This window comes from Trachemys scripta, chromosome 4, assembly GCF_013100865.1.
Source record: "Trachemys scripta elegans isolate TJP31775 chromosome 4, CAS_Tse_1.0, whole genome shotgun sequence".
Taxonomy (NCBI): domain Eukaryota; kingdom Metazoa; phylum Chordata; order Testudines; family Emydidae; genus Trachemys; species Trachemys scripta.
In genome coordinates this window covers 109,972,246-109,998,589 of record NC_048301.1, presented here as the reverse complement: position 1 = coordinate 109,998,589, position 26,344 = coordinate 109,972,246, and the positions used below count along the sequence as shown (strand labels likewise).

The window sequence follows — 26,344 nt, the reverse complement described above, 5'->3', positions numbered from 1 at the left end:
AGCTGGCATTTGAGGTGACTTTTCATACCCCACTCCTGGTATAAGTCACACTGCACAGACTGCAGAAGCAGCCTAGACATTTTGGACACGAGAACCTGCAGCACATGTGCTCCTGGGATTGATTGCTGGTAGGGTGGTAGGGAGAGCACAGATTGAATTTAGCACAGTACCCCACAGCACTTCACAAAACATGGAGTAAGATGAGGTCGCAGCCCAGCAGATCTTTCAGTCCAATGCTAAATTGAGATGGAAAATTGCATTCCAGAGCTTGTAGTCTCTAGGACAACGTTTCTCAAATGCAGCCACCAGGGGCTTTTCATGCGGCCATGACAGCCTCCTGGGTGGTGATGGGAGGGGGCAAAGCATCAGCCCCTCCCTCTTTCTCCTTGTTGCTCCTGGGCACAACGCTGCAGGAGCAAGGTGAGTTCTTGACCCATCTTGGGTGGAGGGGATTTGAGCAGCAGGCTCCAGTGGTGGAACTTCAGGAACCTGGCAATGAGGCCCTGGGCTCCGACCGCGGTGCCGGGTACTGACCCCACTCTGGCTCTGGCCTCCAGGTGCAGGGCTTCAGCCTCCAGCCCCCAGTTCCAGCTGCGTGGCGGCAGGCGCTGGCTCCCGGCTCCAGCCACGCAGTGGCTGGCGCTGGCCACAGGCCAACTCCCAGCCCCAGACGCAGGGCAACGGGGCTCCAAGCATGGGGATTTGGGTGCCAATCCGTGGCTCTGTCCACAAGGCAGCAGGTGCTGACCCCTGGCTTCAGCCGTGGAGCTTCAGTTGGCCTCTAGCCCCCAGTTTCAGCCGTGCGGTGGCGAGCGCTGGTCCCGGGCTCCAGCGATGCGGCCCTGGCCCCTGGTGCTGATCCCCTGTCCCAGCTGCACAGATCAGGCGCCAACCCACATCTCCAGCCACGTGGCTCCAGCCCCTGGTGCTGATCCCCTGCTCCAGCTGCAAGGCAGCAAACGTCGACCCATAGCTCTGTTCCCGGGCTCCAGCCATGCGGTGGCGGGAGCTGACCTTGGGTGCCAACCCCTGGCCCTGGCCACGTAGCAGCGAGCGCTGGCTCCAGCCACGCAGCATTGGGTGCTGACTCCTGGCTCCAGCCACGCTCTCCTGGGCTCCGGCACCCAGTTCCGGGCTCTGGACGTGCGGTGCAGACACTAGCCCTGGGCGCTGACCCACAGCTCCAGCTGCGTGGCAGCAGGCTGTGATCCTTGGCTCCAGCCATGCAGTTCCTGTCCCCAGCTCCGGGTTCTGGCCACGGGCACTGAGCCCCTGCCCTGGCCGCAGGGCAGCAGACACCAGGCCCTGGCTCTGGCCATGCAACAGTGGGATTCATCACCTACCCCCATCGCCTCTGGACCCCACTACCTGCCATGGCCCTGTATCCATTTCCCTCACAACCCGGACCCTTCTGCTTTCCTGGCCTTGCATCCATCCCTGCCCCATTGCCTTGGACCCCCGCTGCCTCCCCCTTCGGCCTCTCCATCCGGGGCTTTATGGGTCCTGGGGCTTGCTGTGAAAAGTGATACTTGTATGTTTGTTAATATCACTGATCACTTTTCATAGCCTTCCAGGTAGCTACTAAGTGTGCTGTGATATTAACAAATATACAAATATCACTTTTCACAGCAAGCCCAAGGATCCACTAAACCCTGGATGGGGCAGGAGGGCAAAAGGGGAGGCAGCATTATTTTTGTTATTGAGTCTGTCAAAAAACCCTACAAATACACATTACAATGATTTGGATGTGAATTTGTGCATATTTAATTGTTTTTCCTAACATTAATTAAGTATAAGTGTCAGTGTGGCCACCAGTGAGAGTTGGTGGCCGCACTCTGAGGCCATCAAAAAATTTGTTGTGAGAACCCCTGCTCTAGTAGCCATGCCTCTGTATTAGAGATGAGGGCAACAGGTGCAATACCTTTATACCAACTGGACACATCTCAGGTTCATGAGAAGCTTCCAAGCGAGCCCTGGGGACTGGACAAAGTCAAGTCCTGCCCCCTGCTGCAGGGCAAGTCAGATCTCCTGCCTATGACCAGGAGTTAATCCAACCTGCTCACCTTCGTCTTTCCTCTCCGCTCCACCTTGGTTTGCAGGTCGCTCCAGCTCTGCCCACTGAAGGTCCGAACTACCACTTCTCGCTCACGCAGAGTCTGAGGGGAGGTGTAAGGCATCCAGATCTGCACTTCCTGGAGGGGACAACAGGGCATTTCCATGAGACACCAACAGAACGGCACCCTTACTCTGGAGACATTCTCTTACCTGGGCAAGCAGGGGAGGCCAATGTGACGGGGTATGGCAAGCCTCCGTGCTCCCCACTCCCCGCTGCTCTGCTACCCACCACCCCTGGAAACAGCTTTCTGAGAGGAAAAGAGCAGTGAGCACTAGATCTCTAGGCTTACCTAGGGAAGCATCGCAGGAGCAGGCATTGTGGGAACCATGGAGAGCTTCTTCTCCAGCAACACCCAAACAAGGCCAAAAGAAAAGGAGCTGCCTGCTGCTAGCAAGGTAGTTCCTGGCTGGAGACGGTGGTGTGAGGAGAGATGCTCTCTAGGCTACAGACAAAGGAACCACACTGGGCCAGGGCCCATTGCTGGCCACAAATCGGCGGGTGGAGCTCAGGAAGAACCCTGCTGATTTAATTCTGGGGAGGGAATTAAGCTCCAGAAGGGTAAGAAACCATTTGATTTATGGTTGGCCCTGAAGGGCAAGGGACTGCTTCTATCCAAGTTGGCTGTACCCTAGAAGGGATCTGAGCTGCGTGACCCGGCCAAGCCACAGAAGACCCACAGAGATAGGCTGACAGCCTGCCAGGCGCGTTGGGAGCTGATGAGAGCAGCAACACCACGCCTAGACACTGGGGAACGGTCACAGGAGTAAGTGCAATCCATCACAGGCAGACTTTAGGCAGAGAGTGGGGGGTGGTTATGAAAACTGATCACTCCTGCAGCCCACCAGCCCCAGAGTCTGCCAGAACCGCTGCCCCCAGTTCCCTGACTATGCTCCGGACAATGCTCAGGTGGGGATGTTGTGCAATGGCCTCCAAGAAAGCTGAGGATTTTCCATGCACAGGTCAGTGAGCTCCTGTTGGCCATGATTGGCTTTACTGGGCTACTCATGTAAGCGTCCATCAATCGGGCACAAATCCTTTTTCTGGCAGACGGAGATCACCCCCAGGGGCCGGCTCTTCCCCTAGGAGGAGTTCATGAGCTGGGAGGGAGGAGGTTCTCATTGAGAGAACAGCCTGCATCGTAGCAGAAGGGATGGGGAAGGTGCGGGGACAGCGTGCTGCTGGAGGGAAGACACTGGCCTTTTGGGGATTTGCCCTGGTGCTGAGAATCCCTTTCAAATTTGATCCTTGGGGCTATTTACAATCAGCGATTTGTGGTTCAGGGATCCCAGCAGTCAACATACTGAGGCCTGGCAGCCCCACAACATGATCCTTTCAGGTCACAAACAAGGATTTTCTGGCCCGTCATATTTGCACATATGGACCCATGATGGGCTATAATACACAGAGTTCTGCCCAGCCCCGTCCTGCCCCTCACGTGTTCTTACCTGCTGGAATACAACCCCATGAGGCCGCAGCTCCAGGACTTCACTCAGCAGGATGTCATGGTGCCTCAGTTTCACCCACTGCGGGTCAGGCGAGAGCGTTTGGAAATGGATCGTTACTGAGGAGGTGGCAGCACCCGGGGGGGAAGTAAAACTGGATGCCGCAGGCCAGGATGACTTTGCAGCCATCGGGGGTCACAGTAAAGCTTATGAAAAAGAAGAGATGCATGAATGACATCTTGCAATGACTCGCATTGGTGTATACAGTGTTGCTGGAGCCGTGTGGGTCCCAGGATACTAGAGAGACAAAGTGGGTGAGGTCATGTCTTTTACTGGATCAACTTAATCTGTAACGCACTAACCCCCCTTTCTATCCTATGACTATAGGGGTGTTAATGGGCCACTTCAACGTGACTGGTCCCTTAGAATATGCACTAACTACTTTTGCTAAAAAGCTATCTGTTCCATCTTGCATGTAGCTGTGACACTCCCCAGACCTGAGGAAGAGATCTGTGTAGCGTGAAAGCTTGTTGCTCTCACCAACAGACGCTGGTCCAATAAAAGATATTTCCTCACCCACCTTGTCTTCCAGTGACATCACACGCCATTAAACTTTTGCTTTCCTGTGTCTCGTGACCTGCATGTAATGGAGTAAAACTCTGACTTGTCTATTTGGACTGGAAACAATTTGGGGCAGAGACTATCCCTAATAATGTGTATGTACAGCACCTAGCAAAATGAGACCCTAATCTTGACTAAGGCATCTAAGTGCTACTGCAATACAAAATAATAAATAGTAACAAAAATAACAGAGACACTGCGTGAAATACCTGTCCTCATTGGGTACAAGGAACACTCTTCCTAGCTCTCCTGAGCTGGATTCATCTGCAGTGAATCAGAAGAAGAGAAGTGAACAGGGGTGGGTAGCAGGCAGGCTGGAGGCAGACAGTCCATTGATTTGAGGGGTGCAGGTGATAAAGGAGCATTTCTCTTGCAACACTGTGCTCATCAGGGGCTGGATCCAAATTCCAGCGAAGTCAGTGCGAGATTTTCCATATCCCCCCCATGGGCTTTGTATCGGGTTCCACGGGAGGATGGACAGAGGTCAGTGAACTTTTGATGCATCTCTTTTCCTGCACTTAGCAGCTATTGGCCGGGCTGTACTGGCATCGCTGACTCTTCCCTACCTCTGCCTGTTTACAGTGGCGGATTAATGATTTTGCCGCCCCTAAGCCCTGACATAATTGCCGCCCCGCCCGCCCCTGGCCCCACCCGCCCCTGGCCCCACCCCTGGCCCCGCCCCCATTCCAACCCCTTCCCCACAGTCCCACCCCAATTCCGCCCCCTCCCTGCCCCTATTGGATCCCTTCCCCAAATCCCCGCCCCGGCCCCACCTCTTTCCCCAGCGTGCCTCGTACCCCCCTCCCTCCCTGCCCCGTGAAACAGCTGTTTCCCAGCACAAGTGCTGGGAGGGAGGGGAGAGAAACAGGACGCGGCAGCACTCTCACGGAGGAGGCGAGCTGGAGCAGGGGAGCTTCTCCGTGGGTGCTCAAATTTGCCGCCCCTGCAAATTTGTCGGCCTAGGCGATAATACGCCGCTGCCTGTTTATGATCTAAATAGCAGATGCTTTTCGGGATCTTTTTGCTTGCAGCTTGAGGACTTTCCCAAGAGGCTGACTTCCTTTTGCCCATTGACTTTCCCACAACCCCACTTCTGCATCACCAGCAAGACCTTTCCAATGATCAGGCTGAGCAAAAGCATCTCCAGAGATTTTTTTTTTACACCTTAGAACTGACTCAAAAAATTAGAATCCCTCCCACAGAACTAGCACAGCCTGTAATTGAAGACACTGGCAACCTAGTGTCAGAACTTCTGGATAGCCTCCTCTCCCTTATACACCCTCTAATACAAGGAAGCCCACATCTAACTTAGATTATAAACTCTCTGAGCGAGGAGCTCACTTGTGTGTGTCTGTGCAGTGCCAAATATACCTGCAATGATGCCATATGAATAATGATCCATTTTCTCCCCCTCATCTCCAACAATCACATTCACACACCAGCTTGTGACACTTGCTAGAGCCTGGGAGCAGCTGTCTGAGATGCAGTCAAGCCAGGGACGCAATTACCAGATTGCAGGGGGATCTCAGGTTCTCCTAGCGGATTGCCCCGCAGGTGCACGAAGGGAGAGCGCTGGATCTCGGGGGGGATGGAGCGAAGCCAGTTGTTCTGCAAGTCAAGCCTGGACAAGTTGGGAAGGCTGGCAAGGGATGCGGGGACAGTCACCAGGAGATTGCTGTGAAGATGCAGCTGCTGCAGAGACTGCAAATTGGCTGCAAGTTAGAACAAGAAGAAAAATTGCTCCCTCCCCAACTCGGTAAATACATGAGTAGTGATTCTAACAACCCCCAACATACACATCCATCCCCAATTCCCCTCAGCAAGCACCCAGAGCACCACCCCAGCCTGCCTGCACCAGACCCCCAAACACACACACAAATCATGGATATATTTCAATCATGAGAGAGGCACAAATCTCGTGGGTTCAGAGAATTAGCAGGTTGGGACAGCAGTAAGTTCTTTGGAACAGGGACTGTCCTTTTGTTCTGTTTGTACAGAGCCTAGCTCAATGGGACTCTGGTCCATGCCTGGGGCTTCTAGATGCTACGGCAATATAACAACCACGGCAGAAACCTGGGCATAGTAATGCAAAAATCAAAGCTGTGGAAATAGGCCCATTCAGAATACAGGTTTGAGATCTCAGAGTCCAGCACTGAACGGCTTTCTGGATTGGTCTGGACTCAACACAGATGTCATTTAAAACCGAACAACCCATCAATATAATTAGCCCTCGGTGTGTTGCCTCACATCAGCAACTGCAGAGAAGCTGGGATCCTGCCAGGAGCCAGTGCCCTAGCTGCCAAAGGGCTGGATCCTCAGCTGGTGTAGGTCAGTTTGAAGGCAATGGCGTTATCCTGATTTATAACAACTCAGGATCTGGCCCAGAGTCTTCTGAATCGTCAAAGTGCCCGGTTTGCTCACTGACTAAATTGACAGGGCTCCATATAGACAATATCCTGCTCCTAGCAAGTCGTGTAAGAGATACCTCCCGATCCACAGCCCAGCTTGGGGGTGATGAAGCAAGCGGGGCAGTGACAGACACCGAATCCCATTTAAAGGCTAGGTTTTACATGTCTTCCTCTTCAAAGACTCCCTAAAACCCACCCATTCCATGTCAGGAGCTAGGAATGTTCATTCTCTCTTTCTTCCGGGTGCACCTCTTACCAAGTGAATCAGGGACGCCCATCAATTGATTCCCTGAGAGATCCAGCTCCATGCAGTTATACAGACTCCCAATCTCGTCGGGAAGTGATTGCAGGGCGTTTTCAGACAGGTCCAGTCTCTGCAGCGCGGCCAGCTCCCCGATGCTCCGTGGTAGATCCCGGAGCTGGTTTTTCATGGCAGAGAAGAAAGTCAGCTTACTGAGCTGGCCAAAGTCTTCGGGCAGCTCCACCAAGCTGTTGTGGCACACCAAGAGCACACGGAGGCTGGCAAGGTCAGTGACGCAGCTGGGCAACCTGGAGAAGCTATTAAAGCTGAGATCCAGATGAGTGAGACATAGCAGACTCCCAAAATCTTGTGGCAAGGTTGTCAGGGAACCCTGCTGACAAGCACCCAATTCATCCTGGGCATGCCCACCTGGGGGCACGGAAAAACAGAGAAAAAGGAGTCCATGTTACATGGATTCTGCTAAACTAGCATCAGATAGCCATATACAGCTCCCTCTGAAATCGACAGCATGGCAAACTGGAAGTTTGGACAATGTTAACAGTGGGCTGGAGGGATTGGTGCGTGCACGCAGATTACAAGAGCAAAATGTATACATGGCCTAAGGGCTAGTGCACTAAAGTGTGGCTCAGGAGACCTGCGTTCTATTCCCAGCACTGTCACTGGGTGGGTGAGTCACCTGTATAACTTCACCTCTCTGTGTCTCAGTCTTTCCATCTGTAAAATGGGCTGTATCAGTTGTGGAGGGCTCTGTATTGGGGGGGGGGAATTCTGTGGAGCAGGGCATCTGCACTGTATGTATGAGGGGTCTGTTTTAGCGGTCATTCTTTTTTTTGGTCCAATCTGACCCCTGGATGTTGGACACCTAAAATTTTGGTGTTTTAACAGCTGAGGAGGAGAGGAGAGATTTATCTGGTACACAGTGGGAGAAGGGAGAACTAGGAGTTATAGGATGCACTTATGAAAGAGGCAATTTTAGCTGAAGATGGGGAAATTTCTCTGAGAAAGAGCCATATTTGGCTGTGGCACAGTTTCCCCAAGGGAAATGATAGAAGCTTCACTGCTTGGGACATTTAAAACTAGCCTGGACAGCAGCACATCGGTGATAACCCGTACTGGCAGGGAGGGGGACTGCATGGTCTAATAGCTTTCCCCATCTCTAACTTCAACAATTCTAGGTTTGATGGGAGGTGTGCTCCAAATAACAAATCCAGCATATTCAAAAGATTTCTGGCTTGCTTGAGACTACCAGGGCAAGTGACTCGTGGGAGAGGGAAAAAAAAAATGTGGTAGCCACATGATTTAAATTCACACTTCCAGAAATGTACCAATATCCTCCCTCCCTCCTACTCACCACCCTCCTGCAGTGCAATTTTAAATGCTTACATTAGAGGATATCACTGGATTTTTTTGTTGTACAATAGAAGAAAGATTAATATTTGAGAAACCCTGGATTAGCAAATAGTAGGGCTTAAATAAGGAATTCTTAGCGAACCAAGTTTTTCTGCTTTTTTTCAGGATACTCAGAGTATCTGAGCACTTCATAGCATAAATCTGTGGAGGTAGGGAAGTATTAATATGCCCATTTTACAGATGGGAAAACTGAGGCCCAGATCCACAAAGGTATTTAGACTTCTAACTTCCCTTGATTTCAAATACCTTTGTGGATCTGGGCCAGAGATACTTGCCTAACGTCGCATTCTGGTGGAGCAGGGGAAATGAACTAGGTCTCTTGATTCTCAGGTTAGTGTCCTAACCACTGGACCATCCTTCCTCTCTGACATGCACATACAGTTTCCCCCATAAGACTGGGTGGTTCAACATTTTTCCAAGATTACTAAAGACACACCATTCATATTCACAGCCTCCTAGCATACAAAAACTGGGAAGCCAAAGAAGCAATACAACGGTCAACAGGTATTTACTGAATATCATCATGCCATGGGCTACAAGTCATAGGCATATCCACTCCAATACTTTTTGTGCTCCTGATAAGTTAGTTTCTTTGCTGTTCATTCTCAAACCATGTTCCCAGCCTGTGCTGCAGGGCACAGGACGAGGGTCTGTTCAGAAAGGTACAGCAGAAGGAAACACAGTGAAAGGAATCATTACGTCTCATAAGGGAACAGGGGGTGGGAAATAATCACCAAAAATAATTTCAATCACACTCTCCACAACTAAAGATCCAACCAGTCTCCATTCCAAGTGACAGTCAAATAAAAGGCTGCACCTGTCAGACTGAATCAAGTGAGGAAATTGGTCCCCAGCAGCTGTGGAAACAAAGGATGAGAATAACAGCCTCTGTGCTGGATCTTGCTGAATCTGCATGCTGCTCCCCGTAAGGCTAACGGACCCAAAGCCGCTGCAAGGGGCGCTAGTGCACAATGGAAACCATAAAGCGCATCCATCCTGTAGGAGCAGATGGAAAGAGCCAAGCCCAGACGAATGTGCAGGGATGCTTTTCCATGTCTTACCTTTGAGCACCAGGGACTTCAGGCACTTCAGGACAGGAAGGCTGCTCAGCGTGGAGTCTATGAGGGCCTCATTGCAGTTCAGCCGCAGGAATTCCACCTGGGCCACCTCTTCCCTTCGTTTCTCAAACAGCTCGAGGAACTGGCAACAGCCGTTAGGGTACACATCCAGGTTCAGCCTGTTGTCTGTAAGCAGGGGCGGCTCTAGGCACCAGCAAAGCAAGCACCTGCTTGGGGCAGCCCATTTGCAGGGGCGGCAGGGATCAAGCATAGGAGCTGAGAACCAACAGGGAGCCCTGGGAGCTGTAGTTCCTTGGTTAGCTCCCTGCCTATGGAGCCAGCCCTGGAGCAGGGAAAGAACTACATTTCCCAGCATTCCCTTGGCCACTACCAACAGGAAAGAGGGAGAGGGAGTGAGGTAGCTGAGACCTCATGCTGCAGCCTGCTATGAATGGAGAGCTGCACTCTGAAGGGTAGGGATACCATATTTTAACATTCAAAAAATAGGACAGTCCACAGAGAGGGTAGCCCCACCCTGCCACCATCCACTCCCTCCGACTGCCCCCCACAGAAACCCCAACCCATCCAACCCCCCCTGCACCCTGTCCCCTGATCACCCCCTCCCAGGACCCCTGCCCCTAACTGCCCCCCAGGACCCCACCCCCTATCTAAGCCTCCCTTCTCCTTGTCCCCAACTGCCCCCTCCTGAGACCGCCCCAACTTCCCCCCAGGACTCCACCCCCTACCTGTCCCCTGACAAATCCCCTGACTCCCATGCCTATCCAACCGCTGCCTGTCTCCTGACTGCCCCCCCAACCCCTGACCCATCTAACCCCCCCCTTCTCCCTGCCCGACTGCCCCCCCGAACCTCCTCCCCATGCAACCCCCTTACCGTGCCACTCAGACCAGCATATCTGACTCCGTGCAGCGCCAGACACACTGCTGCATACATGCTGCCGTGCTCCCCTGCGGAGCCACAGCCCCCTTTTCCCCCCTCCCCCCCTGCCTTCCAGATTTGAACACCTCAAAATTCAGGAGTGCTCAAGCTCAGTTTGGGCAGCTGTTACTTCATTTCTCCCAAATCAAATATACTGATCCACTGTAACTTGCTGTAGAAAAAGTAGGATAAAATTGAGCAAGAAATGCTTCCCAGTGGTTATTAGGACTGGAATTGCTATTTTCAGCAGTCATTGCCTTTTTGTTTGGTTTGTTTGTTTAAAAGGAAGACAGTGATATTGCATTGGCAAATTCCCCATAGCAAGAAAGAGTGGAAGAAAAGAATAATAAAGTCACCTCAACTTTTCCTCATTTATGTAGGACAGTCTTATAATATGCATCCAGATATCCCCCAGTCACACAAGCTGAAAATTGTTCCACTTTACTACAGTTCTGTAACCATATGGGAACCAATCCTCTCTGTGTTCTGTGCACATCTAAAATTCATGCTGAATGGCCTGCCGTGGGAGCGAATTACCAGTGACCCAGGGCTGCGGCAGAAGGAGGGTGCAGGTGGGGGAGGGGGGGGGAGAGCCCAGGGCTGGGGCAGCAGGAGGTGTGGGGGGGGGGGGCAATGGGGGGGGGGAATGAGGGAGCCCAGAGCTGGGGCAGCAGGGTGGGTGGGAGAGCTCAGGGCTGGGGCAGCAGGGGGGTGCGTCAAGGAGCCCAGTCCCGGGACGGGGGGCAGCCAAAATTTTTTTTTGCTTGGGGCAGCAAAAAACCTAGAGCTGGCCCTGTCTGCAAGGCGGCAGCCCTCAAGTGTGGCAGTCACCAAACTGCCCTCTCCCAAAGCCTCCGCAACCTCCGGCAGCTCTGCCATCTTCTGCTGTTAGTCCACTGGGGCCGGAGCATGTTTTGACTTGCCAGGCAGGCAGGCACTAGCAGCATCACAAGGCAGCCGTGATGACGAGAAAGGAGGCTCTGAAAGGGGACATGAGCACACAGTGAAGCCCTATTGCCTCTGCAGAGCCTGGCTAGAAGAAGCTTATAAACACAGCATCTTCCAGCCGCAACAAGATGCATGGGGATTGTACACACAGCATGTCACTACAGATTTTAGGGGCAGTTGGTATAGACTTTAAGGCCAGAAGGGACCATCATGATCATCTAGTGTGACTTCCTGTACATCGCAGGCCACAGAACCTCACCTGCTCACTTCTGTAATAGGCCCCTGAACTCTGACTGAGTTACTGAAGTCCTCAAATCATGATTTAAAAGACTTCAAGTTACAAAGAATCCACCATTTACACTAATTTAAACCAGCAAATGACTGTACCCCATACTGCAGAGTAGGGTGACCAGACAGCAAGTGTGAAAAATCGGGACAGGAGGTAGAGGGTAATAGGAGCCTATATAAGACAAAGCCCCAAATAACGGGACTGTCCCTATAAAATCGGGACATCTGGTCACCCTACTGCAGAGGAAAGTGAAACCCCCGCAGAATCTCTGCCAATCTGACCAAGGAGAAAATTCCTTCCTGACCCCAAATATGGTGATCAGTTAGACTCTGAGCATGTGGGCAAGACCTACCAGCCAGACACTGAGAAAGAATTCTCTGTAGTAACTTAGAGCCCTCCCCATCGAGTGTCTTATCACTGGCCATTGGAGATATTTGCTGCTAGCAGTGGCAGATCAGCTATGTGCCAGGTATAGCAATGAGGTAGAACAGCCACCTTGGTGCATCCCCTCCATCTAGCCAGAAAACAGAGTCATCTCCAGAAATGTAAAGAGTGTAATCAAAGGAGAAGGCTTGCTTAGGATAATAATACCTAGTTCTTCTATAGCACCTTTCATCAGTAGGTCTCAAAGTACCTTACAAAGGAGATCAGTATCATTATTCCCATTTTATAGACAGGGAAACAAAGGCACAGAGAGACAAAGCAACTTTCCCAAGGTCACCCAGCAGGCCAAGGGCAAAGCCAGGAGACCTGAGTTCTGTGCCTAAGTCCTAGGCCAGTACATGATCAAATATAGGGTGACCAGACGTCCCGATTTTATCAGGACTGTCCCGATATTTCCTTGTTTGTCCCGCGTCCCGACCAACGTGCAGTCGGGACACTGGACAAACAAGGAAATCCGCCGGAGCCTGGAGCCCGGAAGTGCTCGCGCCCCCCCCCCCGACTCCGCCTCCTCCTCCCCCGATTGGCTCCCTCCCCGAATCCCCGCCTCTTCCCCGGGCTCACCATTCCTCCTCCCTCCGCAAGCGCTGGATGGAGGCCCGGGAGACTCAGGGGAAGCGCGGGGCCGGGGTGAGTAAGAATCCGGCCTGGCCCTGAGCAGGCAGGACTCAGTTGGGGTGGTAGGGAGAGGAGGGGGGCGGCCCGCGGTGCCAGGCGGCGGCTGTTCTCCCCCCCAGGCAGCGGGACTCGGGAGCAGCCGCTGCTGCAGGTCCCACTGCCGCGGGGGAGGAAGCGGCCATGGCGCTCGGCGGCTGCGGCTCTGGCGCCCCCGAACCCCCCGAGCCTGCTGCGGGGACCCAGTAGCGCGCACACTGCGCCCAGCCCAGCCCCTGGCCAGTCGCGTCTGGGCTGCTGCCCAGCTGGTGCAATCCCGCGGCGGCCCTGGGGCGGAGGCATTGGCAGCCCAGCCCCGTTCGTTCCCCTGCGGGACCCGAGCAGGACGAGGGGGCTGGGGCCTGCTGCCCCCACTCCGCGGCCGCCGCGCGATAGCACCAGCTGGGCAGCAGCCCAGACGCGACTGGCCAGGGGCTGGGCTGGGCGCAGCGTGCGCGCTACTGGGTCCCCGCAGCAGGCCCCGGCTCAGGGGTTCGGGGGCGCCAGAGCCGCAGCCGCCGAGCTCCATGGCCGCTTCCTTCCCCCGCGGCAGTGGGAGCTGCAGCAGCGGCTGCTCCCGAGTCCCGCTGCCCGGGGGGGGAGAGAACAGCCGCCGCCTGGCCCCACGGGCCACCCCCCTCCTCTCCTTACCACCCAACTGAGTCCTGCCTGCTCGGGGCCAGGCCGGACTCTCACTCACCCCGGCCCCGCGCTTCCCCTGAGTCTCCCGGGCCTCCCTCCAGCCCTTGCGGAGGAAGGGTTTTTCGTTTTCTTTTTTTTTTTGGCCCCGCCCCCCGCCACACACCCCCGCATCCCCCTGCCCCCGCGTCCCGATATTTGACTTGGGTGATCTGGTCACCCTAGATCAAATAGGCCATACTGACTGTGTAATTAGGAGCAATGGGATGAAATTGCAGAGAAGAGAAAGGCAGAGGTGGATTGGCTCACATCAACACAAGGACTAGGAAACACAACTTGTGATGTAACTATGCAGTGATGTGGGGGCGGAGGGGTCACCACATTTATACACTAGCTGGGACCAGGAGTGCCATGGGGGAAGCACACACAGCCTTCCACATTATCGGGGTGGGAGAAGAGGGAAAGACCAATGTGGGATAAATTCTCCCTTGTCCCCTTCACCTTGTGTGGTCATCTATACCACTGGTTTTCAACCTTTTTTCATTTGCAAACCCCTACAAAAGGAGGTGCAGACTGTGTTTGAAATGTTAGACATAGTTTACAAGCCCAGCCAGAGTTGCATGGACCACAGGTTGAAAACCTCTGATATACCCATGTAGTTTGAATGCAAAATGCAATTACATGAATGCAAAATGCATTCTACTTTGCTAGTAGTTACACAGGTGTTAACATTAAGCCCTAAATTTCAAAGGAAGTCAGTACCATTAGCCCCATTTTACAGAAGGAGAAAGTGAGGCACAGGGCGAGAAGCAACTTGCCCAAAATCATCCAGCAGGTCGATGGCAGAACCAGGAATAGAATGTGACTCTCTGTAGGCCAGGGGTTCTCAAACGGGGGGTCAGGACCCCTCAGGGGGTCATAAGGCTATTACATGGGGAGGGGGTCACGAGCTGTCAGCCACCACACCAAACCTCGCTTTGTCTCCAGCATTTATAGTGGTGTTAAATATATTGAAAAGTGTTTTTAATTTATAAGGGGGGGGGTCACACTCAGAGGCTTGCTATGTGAAGGGGGTCACCAGTACAAAAGTTTGAGAATCACTGCCCTAGGCAAGGCCCATAGCCATGGGGAGTTTAGCCCCATACTCTTGGGGGAGGAGCACCCAGCGCAGCTTCACCTAAGGCTGAGGGGACGCAGGCAGCTGGGAGAGGCAAGGCCAATTTCGGAGGGAGGGAACTAAACTAGCTCAGCCATCAGCCCCAGCAGGGCGGGACGGGACTTGGCCCCATCTGCTCCGCGGACACAGGAAACGCCAAGCGGCCGAGAACAGGGCCCTCGTATCCCCCGCCACCCGGCCCGGCTGCGGGGATCGGGGGCAAAGCCAGAGCCCGGGGGGGGCCTTAACGCTGCCCCACTTCACCCCGCCTCCCGCCGCTGCCTGGGGCAGGGGAGCGGGCTCCTGCTCCGGGGCTGCCGAGCCCCGCTTCCCCCGCGCACTTGGTGGAAGTTGGGAGGCGGCGCGGAGCAGCTTCTCCTGCCCCCTTACTCCCCCCCAGCCCCACGTGGCCGCGGGCAGGGAGCGGGGCCCCGCGCAGCTCTTACCCAGCGAGAGAAGACGGGGCCGGGACTGCACCCGGCAGCGCCCCGAGCCTGCCCCGCTCTTAAAGGGACAGTCCCTGGGGGGCGATCTGCAGCCCACTGTGGAGCGTCCCGGGGACCGGCCCCTCCCGGCTGGTCCAGGCAGCTGCTCGCGGCTTGAGGAAGCGGGAAACAGGCAGCTTTGCTTGGCCACATGTGCAGACACACTGGTGCACCGTGCATGGACCTGTTGGCTCACCCCCTCCTAAAGCAGNGTTCATATCAATATTATGGGGGCCTGGTTTGGTTTTATTAAACCATTGTCCTGGCTTGTAGATCGTGATAATAGGGTAAGATGTTCCCACCATTGGATGTCAGGTTTAGGTCTGGTCTATACTACCCGCCTGAATTGGCGGGTAGAAATCGACCTCTCGGGGATCGATTTATCGCGTCCCATCGGGACGTGACAATCGATCCCCAAATCGGTGCTCTAACTCCACCAGCGGAGGTGGTAGTAAGCGCCGCCGACAAAAAGCGGCAGAAGTCGATTTTGCCGCCGTCCTCACAACGGGGTAAGTCGGCTGCAATACGTCGAATTCAGCTACGCTATTCACGTAGCTGAATTTGCGTATCTTAAATCGACTCCCCGCTGTAGTGTAGATGTACCCTTAGATTCTAGGGCTATCTGGTGTTACCTATAAAGACCAGTGCTTTGTCTGATTGTCTAGGTCAGTGGTTCTCAAACTTTTGTACTGGTGCCTCCTTTCACACAGCAAGCCTCTGAGTGTGATGCCCCCCCCACATTAAAAACACTTTTTTATATATTTAACACCATTATAAATGCTGGAGGAAAAGTGGGGTGTGGGGTGGATGCTGACAGCTTGGGACCCCCCATGTAATAACCTGGTGCCCCCTTGAGGGGTCCTGACCCCTAGTTTGAGAACCCCTGGTCTAGGTGCACTGTTAATACACATAAGCTGTATGGGTTTCTGCTTTAAACTCTTTCCAAGCCCACTTTCAATCTATTTGACATACAAAGTGCAACCCCTTGTACCTATTCTTCAGCTGCAAGTGGCTTATTTACAGGTATTTATTCACTATTCAGGGGTCAAAATGCTTCTTCTCTACATCTCATTTATGGAGTCATTTTATTTGACACTTCCTAGGGTGTCAATAGGTGCTCTGATGCTAAAGCAGCTGTAGCAAATACCAGTAGAGCTGGATTTTGGTCTCTTCAATTTTCCCACAAAACTCTGCTCCTCTAGTCCTGTGCCCCTGCACAAGGAAACATGCTCATGCTGCCATCAGACCACTCTGTACGGTCCTTATGCTCCCCCTTCTTTTTTCTTTTGTTGTTGTTGTTGTACTCTGAAACAGACCTATATAAAATGGCTACTTTCTTATTCAACAGGTCTTTGTTTAGTTTACTTCAGGGTTCAAAATTAATGTTAACTCTTCAGAGCCTACCTAGCTGAGAGCAGGAGCTGAATTCTATCCTGGCTCATGCATCATCTACAGACTGTTAATTAAATTCCAATTATCATGTCAAGTCTCCTGCTCCAAGTTTATCTGTATAACCCAATTGAAGCTAGGGGAGCTGCACAGGTGTAGTAATGTCTGACAATGGGGCTTTATTCAAGATGTATTATCCAGGAAGGACCTGCTGATTGCAGTTCTGGTTTGTAGGGCTGGCAGTTAGAAAAAGCAGCTTTTACTTGTAAAGTGAGCAAACTTTCTCTGGAAATCATTGTGAATAGAGCTGGCTGAAAATGTAGTAATGAAAGTTTTTTCTTTCATTCCAAGCTTTTCACAAAGCTTCTTTTTCCATGACAAACCTTTAAAATGGAAATTTGTCTAAAAAAGTCTTTAACTTTAGTAGCTTAAAAAATACTCCACTATAATGTAAGCAGAGTCAGGATGAGCTCTACCCTGACATCTGGTGGTGAATTATGGTGAGTGTGGAAAAGAACTTTAGGGGCTGATCTCGTTTGCATAGGTACACCCGCCTCGCCTCGCATGAGCCCATGGCAGCCCAAAATGGTCACTTTGGCAGCTGTGGGATCCCCAGTTTCTCTGTTATTGGGGCAGGAGGAATAAAGTGTTGTTACCCTGATTATGTGAATAAGGACAATGAAACTATTTTATGACAGAGTCTCACCATCAGCTAAGTAGCACTTGCTAGACAAGAGACATGGTCCAAAACGCAGTGAATGGAGAGAGGTATGCATACCTGATGGTATGGAACCCCCTTTGAGGGCCTGGAACACCAATTGCACCATCTTCTCTCTTCGCTGTTGAATAGCAGAGCTAAGTCTAGCTAGAGACTGCTGAGCTAAACTCACTTTGGACCAATGGTGTACCAGCACTGGGGCTCCCCTACCACAACCTGAAATCACTAAAAGAGCTAAAATTACTGAGCTGACATCACTGAGTGCTGTATTAACTAGTGGGGGAGCCTGAAGATATATTAAGTGGCTGGCAGAGTGGAGCAGTTTGTGAGATGGTTGGAGTGGCCCACGGAACAGCAGAGTAGTTTGTGGGGACAGCTGGAGGAGCGGCTGGTAGAGCGGAGCTGTTCATGGTGAAGGCTGCAGTAGAACTCCACAGAGTGGTGGGGCAGTCAGCCCTGGACCACGTAAGGTGCCCCTTAACACCCTGCGTGTACCTACCCCCCCCCCATTTCCACCTAGGCTGGGAGGGTAAAACTCTGCAGATAAACTTTTGAACTCTGGGGTGGCACTGACCAGAGACAGAGACTTTTGGGTTGTTGGACTTTGGGGTGATTGGACTTAAGACCCTGAGGGGAAAAGGACACTGCCAAACTTACTTGGAGGTGGGTCTTTTGCTTGTGGTTTGTGTTATGAATCCTGTTTGTGGTGTTTCCCCAACATAATGTCGCATTGTTTCCCTCCTTTATTAAAAGGCTTTTGTTACACTCAGACTCTGTGCTTGCGAGAGGGAAAGTATTGCCTCCTAGAGGCACCCGGGGGGTGGTATGTAATTGTCCCAGGTCACTGGGTGGGGGCTCAAGCCGGTGTTGCATTGCGTTATTGAAACGGAACCCAGAGATACTGAACCTGGCCCTTGTTGCTGCCAACTCAGAGGAGCAGAAGGGTTACAATAATGAAAATATTTTCCATCAAAAAATGTTATGCATCAAATCGGTCACGAACCAATCTGACCAGTTTTTAGTGCAGGAATAAACCCCACAGAGCAGTTTTGCAGCTTCAGAGCAAAACTGCACTTGGTTTATTTGCAGGCTTGTCAAAGAACAAAGATGTACTAATCAACATTGCATTTTTTTTCTATTTCACTTCCTAAATTTAAGGTGCAGTTCTGTCCTCAAATGAATGTTTGCTTGTTTCTTTTTTACAAACATTGCAAGGTTGCAAGTTTATTCTTCCAATTAGAACTGGGCAAAGCAACACTTTTTTTGTCAACTTGGTTTTGACAAATTATTTGAAGAAATCAGATTGTTTTGTGAAGTTTGAACTTTTTTGATAAAATTATTTTCACTTTGAACTTTTCAATCTAAAATAAAATGTTTTTTTATTTTTGAGGTAGATTTCCGTTTTAAACTTTGTCATGAAAAAAGAAACTTTACAAACCCAAGTTGCTACTAGAGGGTTTTTCCTGGATCAGACAGGTGTTAACTCTGCATAATACCATGTTCTGACTCAGTCTAACCATGGCACATGTTATTATCAATTTGTAAGTAGCAAGTAATGGAGGATTTCCTATAATTGCAGGTTTCCAAGCAACACATCTATACCCTGGGCCACCAATGTACTGCTGTGCAATGGGAAATGTTTGTCCACCTGGGATATGCAGGTGACATATGGTTCCCGGATCCCACCCCCTTTCTGTTCAAAGGTAAACATTGGTTCAGCAGTGCCTCCAGGAAGGTTTGTGATCTTGGAGGTAGCAAAAGGATAGCGGTCTTCAAATAAATAAAAGGCTGCCATACAAAAGATGGAGAAAAGTTGTTCTCTCTTGCTGCAGAGGGCAGGACGAGAGGTAATGGGTTCAACCTACAGCATAGCAGATTTGGATTAAATCTCATGAAAAACTTCATAACTGTAAGAACAGTAGGACAATGGAACAAACTGCCTAGGGAAGTTGTGGAATCTCCTTCACTGGAGGTTTTCAAAAAGAGGCTGGATAGCCCTCTGTCTTGGATGGTTTAAACACAACATATCCTGCATCTTGGCAGGGGGTTAGACTAGATGACCCTTGCAGCCCCTAACACTGATTTTAACGAAGTCATACTCATGGCAATGTGTGTTTTAATTTACCATGTTGCTTTTCTGAAGCTTTACTTCAGTCAGATGGTCCAGTGTCTGAGCTGCTTATAGAAGGCACCTAGTTCCAATAGCATGTAACTTGGAAGTGCTTATAACTGCGTATCAGTTTTATTGTTTCCTGTATCCAGGATAGGTACAGCATGAACAGTGGCAGTATGTTTCCCTGCAATACTTCCACCATTGTGTTTCAAGCTTAACTGGGGCTTCTGCGTGTTATAGCAATATTAACTGAGTCTCCATGCCTATTTTAGTCCTTAGCTTCTTTGCCAAGATTGCCAACCATGATGATGAATCACAGTTCTTGCTATGTGGATTCTTATCTGCTAGAAAATTGGCCAGAAAGAGTCAAACTTTTTTTTTTTAACACATCCATCAGGAGGTGATAATTTTCAGTTACTGCTAATTCAAGATGGATTTGAAGCAGAAAACTAAACTTCTTATCCTGTCAACAATTCCTTCAGCCATCCAGTCTCCAGAAAATAAGAATACTATGGGTGTGATTCTTCTATCACTTGCCAGGACTTTGTGATGACTGGAGGTGCTCTGGATTTGATAATGTGATGATGAATTAATTACTTGGGTAATGGGGTGGAGAGTATGCTCATAAAATATGCAGATGACACCAAGCTAGGAGGGGTTGCCATCACTTGGGAGGGCAGTCTTAAAATTGTCAATGACCTTGACAATTTGGAGAATTAGTCTAAAATCAATAAAATGAAATTCAATAAAAACAAGGGCAAAATACTGCTCTTAAGAAGGAAAACTCAAATCCCCAAATACAAAATGAGGAATAATTGGGCTAGGCAGCAGTACTGCTGAAAAGGATCTGGGTGTTATAGTGCAGTGGATCTCAACCGTTCCAGATTACTGTACCTCTTTCAGGAGTCTGATTGGTTTCCCCAAGTTTTACCTTACTTAAAAACTACTTGCTTACAAAATCAGACAAAAATTAGTGTCACAGCACCCTATTACTGAAAATTGCTTACTTTCATAATTATACAGTAAAAATGAGAGAGCAATTGGAATATAAATATTGTACTTACATTTCAGTGTATAGTAAATAGAGCAGTATAAACAAGTCGTTTTATGAAATTTTAGGTTTGTACTGACTTCACTAGTGCTTATGTAGCCTGTAGTAAAAGTAGGCAAATATCCTCTGGGAGGACCTCTGCGTACCCCCTGGGGTTTGCATACCCCTGGTTGAGAACCACTGCTATACAGTAGTGGATCACAAATTGAATGAATAGTGCAGTTGTGAAAAAGGCAAATATCATTCTGGACTGTATTAACAGGAGCATTGTATGTAAGACTTGAGAAGATAACTGTCCCGCTCTACTCAGCACTGGTGAGGCCTTAGCTGGAATTCTGTGTCCAATTCTGGGTGCCACACTTCCATAAAGATATGGAGAGAGTCCAGAGGATACCTACAAAAATGTTAAAAGGTTTAGAAAATCTGACTTATGAAGAAAAGCTTAAATAATGCTCGGCATCTTTAATCTTAAGAAGAAAAGGGGGAACTAGATAAGTCTTCAGCTATGTTCTTTTTATAAAGAGGACTGTGATTGTTCTCCATATCCACTGAAGGTAGGACAAGAAGTAATTGGCTTAATTTGCACCCAAGGAGGTTTAGGTTTGATATTAGGAAACACTTAAGGCTTGTCTACACTGGCACTTTACAGTGCTGCAACTGTCTCGCTCAGGGGTGTGAAAAAACCCCCCCCCCCCCCCCCCCCGCACTCAAACTTGCAGCGCTCTAAAGTGCCAGTGTAGACAGTGCACCAGCGCTGGGAGCTGCGCTCACGGAGGTGTGGTGTGTGTGGGTTGTGGGGGTGGGTTTATTTATTTATTTATTTATTTTAAGCACTGGGAGAGCTCTCTCCCAGCATTATGCTGCAACTACACATGGCACCTTAAAGCGCTGCCATGGCACAGCCTGGTTTGTCTTTCAAAAAATGGAGACAAACTATTGTGTGCCACAGGCAGAGCATAGGAGACACTGAGGTGGACCAATGTCTGAGACCCCTGCAATGGCATGGAAGTAAATGAGAGATACCCAGATGATACAATATCTAGGAAAAAACAGACAAGATTCTGCAGGGTTAGTGTCAGCGAGGAGAGATTTAAATACTTCTCAATGTGGTGGAGCTTTCATTCTTTGTGTGTTTTAAAGGGCATTGAAAAGAAAACAATTGATGAAATTCTATAATATTTTTTCCAATAAGAAATCATCTTATTTGCAGACACTGTGTGTCAGATATTACAAGAGCTGCATTGAGAGATGATATTGGAAACTAGGTTTTTCAGATGGATAGTTGTAATCGTCAGAAAGCCAACCAACAAAGTGGTTAGTTCTGTGCAACCAGAATCCATGCAGTACTAGGATATAGTTCTGCACTCTGAAATAGAGGTTCTTATTCAGTTGTGTGTTTCAAATTGACACTTTTTTTTATTATGGTTTCCAGGGCCTTCATAACCTCTTTCACTGATCATCCCTTTCCCACGATGTTACGTTGGAATTTGTTCTTGTCATCATTGACTTATCTGTATTTGTTAACACTGACTGGATTTTACTCCAATATAACTCTAGAGGACTCTTCAAACGCATCTTTCAGAGTAAATAAACACAAACACGGCAATGCATATATTGCATGCTTCACTTGAGCAGGAGATCAGTTGTTGAAAAATGTTGTTTAGATATGTTGCTATCGCTGAGCTGCAATGTACTTTTGACATTATAGTTCCTATCTTTAGAATCTTGCCTCCATTGTTTACATTGGTTTGTGGCTCTCCATTATCCTGCACTGCTATCCAATAGCTGAAACACACCTGGAGAAGCTGCAGCACCCTTGACCTTTAATGCTTGTTTCTGAGATGGTAGCAGTTTGTTTTCCTGTTTAATCTTTCCCAGCCTGGACTCCAACTTTGATAGTAAAATTTTCCATTCCAGTGAAAAGCTGAAATGATCAGCTGGGCTTTAGCATATGTCAGAGTACTGAGGAACACACATCACTTAGGATGCTGGTTCAGGATCCCTGCTGCAGAGTGCGCACATGGAAGCGGGTACAGCATCGGTCTCATAAATGCCTAACAAACCATTGCAGAGGGTCTGTTTTGTGACTTGTAGAAGGCTTTATACTAAATTTGGTCCTGCTCTTTGCTAACTATGTGGACACACTATATTTACATAAGCAGTTATATAGCCCAACTTGCATTTATTTTTATGTTAGAAAATGATGAATGACACAGTTTTTATTTACTAGATTAATGTTTTACTTGTGGCTCTATTTGGATGGAAATTAAAATTCAGTTTAAAAACACAAAAACAGCATTTAAGTTTTATTTTATCAAAAATATCTTGAATATGCTTGATACCTAAGGAAGAAAGTTTATCAAAACATGTTTTGCAGTTAAAACTGATTTATTAAACATAGGAAATATTATCTATAGTTGTTGAATTGAACTGATTATTTCTGGTCACTGTGTCCTTATTTTTAGAACTAGTAGATCTCATCATCACACCTAACTTTTATTCATTGATTGGAAGAAGAGAACAAGTTTTCCTGCTTCTTCAGCTCCCAATTGGTTTCTTAACTTTGAATGAACTAGTCATTGATCTGAACTAGGGGAATAAAGTGAAATGAAGAAAATATTCTCTGGAGAGAGGCTCCTACTGTCAAAACTGGTTTAGTGCTTCAACAAACTCTGGTTCCTGGTGCTTAACCAGTGCTTTTTCCCCAGTTCAGTGAGTTAACTTTCTTTAAAACCTCCAACAGCAAACATGTACTACTTAATACTATTTTTATAATTATTTAAATTATTTTAATAGGTCATAAGTTTAGTCTTAACAAGTTGTCAATTTTAAAATTAAATTTTAAAGTTATTTTAAAAAAAACCTTTAATTGTTTCTCAGGAGAAACAGGGCAAGATGGAATCTTACAAGCAGCTGGTTAGGTGGTATTGCACAGAAGCCTGATTGATAAGCTGTTTTAAGTGTTATTCAAACAATTTGTTTTAATACTTTGTATGTAATTTCCATAGGTTATTGGTGAACTGAACGGAAACAATATAGAGGATGTCATTGCTCAGGGTAAGTAAAATCTCATGGCGTTGGCATAGGGGTGACATTCATGATGATTGCCTCTCTAGTTCATTTATTAATTTAAAGACCTTTAAGGGCAGAGAATTACCAGATTTTGTTTTTTCCTCATTTTGTTTTTTCTTCATTAAATCAGACTTGCTTTAGAGGGCTCTCAATTAAGATACAAATTGAGATAAATCATATAATGGGTAGGGGTCCATCCTAATGCCTGCAGGTCAGTGCCAGTACCTGCTAGGTTTCACTTGTGGACCAGATTTAAACTGGAAAGTGCTCTTAAATATGAGTTTACAGTTAGTCTGCCCGTAACAAGAGTTTTCTGGACATGTTGCTAGGTGGGAGAATGAGCCAGACTTTAGCATTCTAAATTGTAGTCCTTGGTTTACCCAATTGTGTTCTTGAACTTTCTTTTGCAGAGAAGTCACTTCATGAACTAAACACTTCATTCACAAGCCTTCTGTTTTTTATTTCAGGGAGACCTAGAAATGATCAATCTTATTGAGAGAGAACACTGAAGTGAAAAATCACATTTTATTTTCAGTGCAAAATGAATAAATATGAATTTAGAAAGGCACAATAATTTGAATGTTCCACTTGTGGAATATTTTGCTCTGACCAAATACGTTGTTTTTAGATAGCATGTGGAATACTTCAAGTAGCCCAAAGCTCTAATGATTTAATCCCCATTCCTTCAAACACTTAAGCGTGTGAGTAAAGTTACAAAAATATCTGCTTAAGTGCTCACAGGATCAGGCCTTAATGATTATCAGTAAGTACAGCAGTTATTAGCTACTTCTGTGAATGTTGTATAAAGATCTGAGAGAGCCATTATGCATGCACTTACCCAACAGACTTAAAATAATTTAGTTGACTGCTGATGGAATAATTTTATTTTAGAAATACAGTAGAATCTCAGTTATGAACTGACCAGTCAACCATACATCTCATTTGGAACCAGAAGTACATAATCAGGCAGTGGCAGAGACCCAATAAAAAACAAAGAAACAAAAAAATACAGTACAGTGTTAAACATAAACTATTCTAAAAAAAGGGAAAGCAAAATCTTTCTTCTGCATAGTAAAGTTTCAAAGATGTATTAAGTCAGTGTTCAGATGTAAACTTTTGAAAGAACCATAATGTTTTGTTCAGTGTTATGAACATTCATAGTTAAAAACAGCCTCCATTCCTGAGATGTTTGTAACTGAGGTTCTACAGTATGTGGCTTCCTAGAATATCTGACATGATTATAAAACATGTTTATTTTGCTAGTTATAGGAATCTGAAATCCTAAGGAATTATTTAGAAATTGATTCTTAGAAATGGAGTACAAGCAAAAAGACTGGGTAAGCAAACTTTGAAAGCAGAGGGAATCTCAGTATTCACAAGAGAAAAGGCAGAGAGCTAACTTTCCAGAAATTGGAGACATTAAGCAGAAGTGAGTTCACCAATCTCAAAGGTCCCCATCTGTAATGTAATTCCTACTGTGTTGGAGGGGCCTGGTTATTACACAGTACTCCTTGGAACAGCTAAAATGTTGTTTGGTCTTCTATACATGGGAATCTAATCATATTCCCAAACAGTGCTGCATTCCTGCAAAGTCCAAGGTTGTAGCACATTGTAGACAATATAGACTAGACAGGACCTAGCAGAGGTCATATTGGAAATGCTCTTCTTGAAGGATACCTTTCTTTCTTTGGTAAAGTTTGCTTGCTGTTGATGTCTTACTTTTTAATATGGATTTAGAGAGCTTTGGGGGATTTTGTAGGCAAAAAAATTCTGCCCAAAACTATTGTCAACACCAGATTGATTTTTATTTTTATTTTTTTTGGTAGTCTAGCTGCCCAGCATTTCAGTCTTAAACTCTGGAATCTTGTTGTAGAATGTGCTGTATTTTAAACAAACACCTGGCAACTTGTTGTTCCTTGCAAGTGGCTAGTGTGGGTTAATTTGTCAGAGGCTAGCCTGTAATCACATCCCTTATGTATTTTTATATATTTTTTTCTCATTCATTTCATCCTATCATAGACATGTCCATATACCATATTGACTAGGTGCCATCTTACTACATAACTTTGGTTCTGCATGTTGCAGTATTTGCAGGGCCAGGTTTACTCTGAGTGCTTAATTACTATTCTCCACCCTTTTGTTCCTTACAGGTAACTGCAAACTTGCCAGCATGCCAGTTGGTGGAGCTGTAGCAGTCTCAGCTGGACCAGGTTCTGCTGCTCCTGCTGCTGGTGAGTATACGTTAAAACCTTAGTTCCTTAATTCCCATCACGTAAATTTAGGAAGCTTTTCCTTCTTTTATTGTAGTTTGGCTTCTTGTCCTGAGATTGAAATATTCACTGACATAGTTTAGTGCTGAAGACAATCTCTGCACTGTACCTGGGAATGAACTGTTAAAGTGGTGTGCATAGAAGGCGGTTAGGTAAAACCAGCCAACCAGTAAGTTATACACAGTTGCTTGCTCCTCACCTTCATTAATTTTGTTCTGGTTTAGGTCTAGAGAGCCAAAATGCACCCTCAGGTATGTGTATGCAACTCCTGTGGATGTAACTGAGAGTTGTGCATGTCTCTGAAGGCAAAATTTGGCACTTAATCTTTAAACGTGTAGGTTAAAAAGAAACTGAATCCGTTAGCACTACACAGAGTAGATATAGAGACTGAAACTTAAAGGGGTGACTTGTGTCCATTTAATTGGAAGATATGCTTCCATGAAGAGAATGTGTTTTGGGATCTTCTCACACCTGCAATGTCCAAAATGTACTGTAAATATTCCCAGATGAGAGTAAACACTGTTTAAATCTTTTCTCTCTGCAGCTGAGGAGAAGGAGGAATCTGACAACGACATGGAATGTGGCCTATTTGACTAAACTTTTGCTACAGAAGCTAATAAAATATTTTGTTTAAAATGGATGTTGGGGTGTTTTGTTATAATAACCCTAATGCCCCTGGAGTTTTCATCTCTTGTCTAACAGTGATCTGGATTTGGGCTTTGTTTGAAGGGGGGAAAAAAAAATCTTAAGTAGCCTCGTTGATTCTGCATGTTGGTGAAGCCAATTAAACTTATGCTCCTATATCACTTAGATGCCTTTGAAACCCCACCCTGAGGTACCTAAACATGCACTTGATGCTAAATCA

The 26,344-nt window shown here is 47.9% G+C and overlaps 2 protein-coding genes across 2 annotated transcripts in view; one reads left to right on the top strand and one right to left on the bottom strand.

Annotated features, from left to right (window-relative positions):
- PIDD1 (p53-induced death domain protein 1) overlaps positions 1-9,588 on the bottom strand; it is a 35,178-nt gene extending 25,590 nt beyond the window's left edge. The window contains 7 exon segments of the mRNA XM_034768776.1: positions 2,064-2,192; positions 3,562-3,693; positions 3,695-3,764; positions 4,389-4,443; positions 5,688-5,891; positions 6,844-7,257; positions 9,321-9,588. Of these exon segments, the coding sequence (XP_034624667.1) occupies positions 2,064-2,192; positions 3,562-3,693; positions 3,695-3,764; positions 4,389-4,443; positions 5,688-5,891; positions 6,844-7,257; positions 9,321-9,588 (1,272 nt within the window).
- An 8,768-nt stretch (positions 9,589-18,356) lies between these two features.
- LOC117876635 (60S acidic ribosomal protein P2-like) lies at positions 18,357-26,094 on the top strand. The gene is made up of 4 exons (XM_034768887.1): positions 18,357-18,676; positions 23,146-23,194; positions 25,360-25,440; positions 26,024-26,094. The coding sequence occupies exons 1-4, from the start codon at positions 18,629-18,631 to the stop codon at positions 26,074-26,076; spliced, it is 231 nt and encodes a 76-aa protein (XP_034624778.1). The 5' UTR covers positions 18,357-18,628; the 3' UTR covers positions 26,077-26,094.
- The last annotated feature ends 250 nt before the right edge of the window (positions 26,095-26,344 follow it).

Excerpts from the sequence above, each read along its gene's own strand:
- LOC117876635 (XM_034768887.1), top strand. The coding sequence starts at position 18,629 with ATGCAGGTGACATATGGTTCCCGGATCCCACCCCCTTTCTGTTCAAAG. Across the intron at positions 18,677-23,145 it reads CACCCCCTTTCTGTTCAAAG|GTTATTGGTGAACTGAACGG; the intron begins GTAAACATTGGT and ends TAATTTCCATAG. Across the intron at positions 23,195-25,359 it reads AGAGGATGTCATTGCTCAGG|GTAACTGCAAACTTGCCAGC; the intron begins GTAAGTAAAATC and ends TGTTCCTTACAG.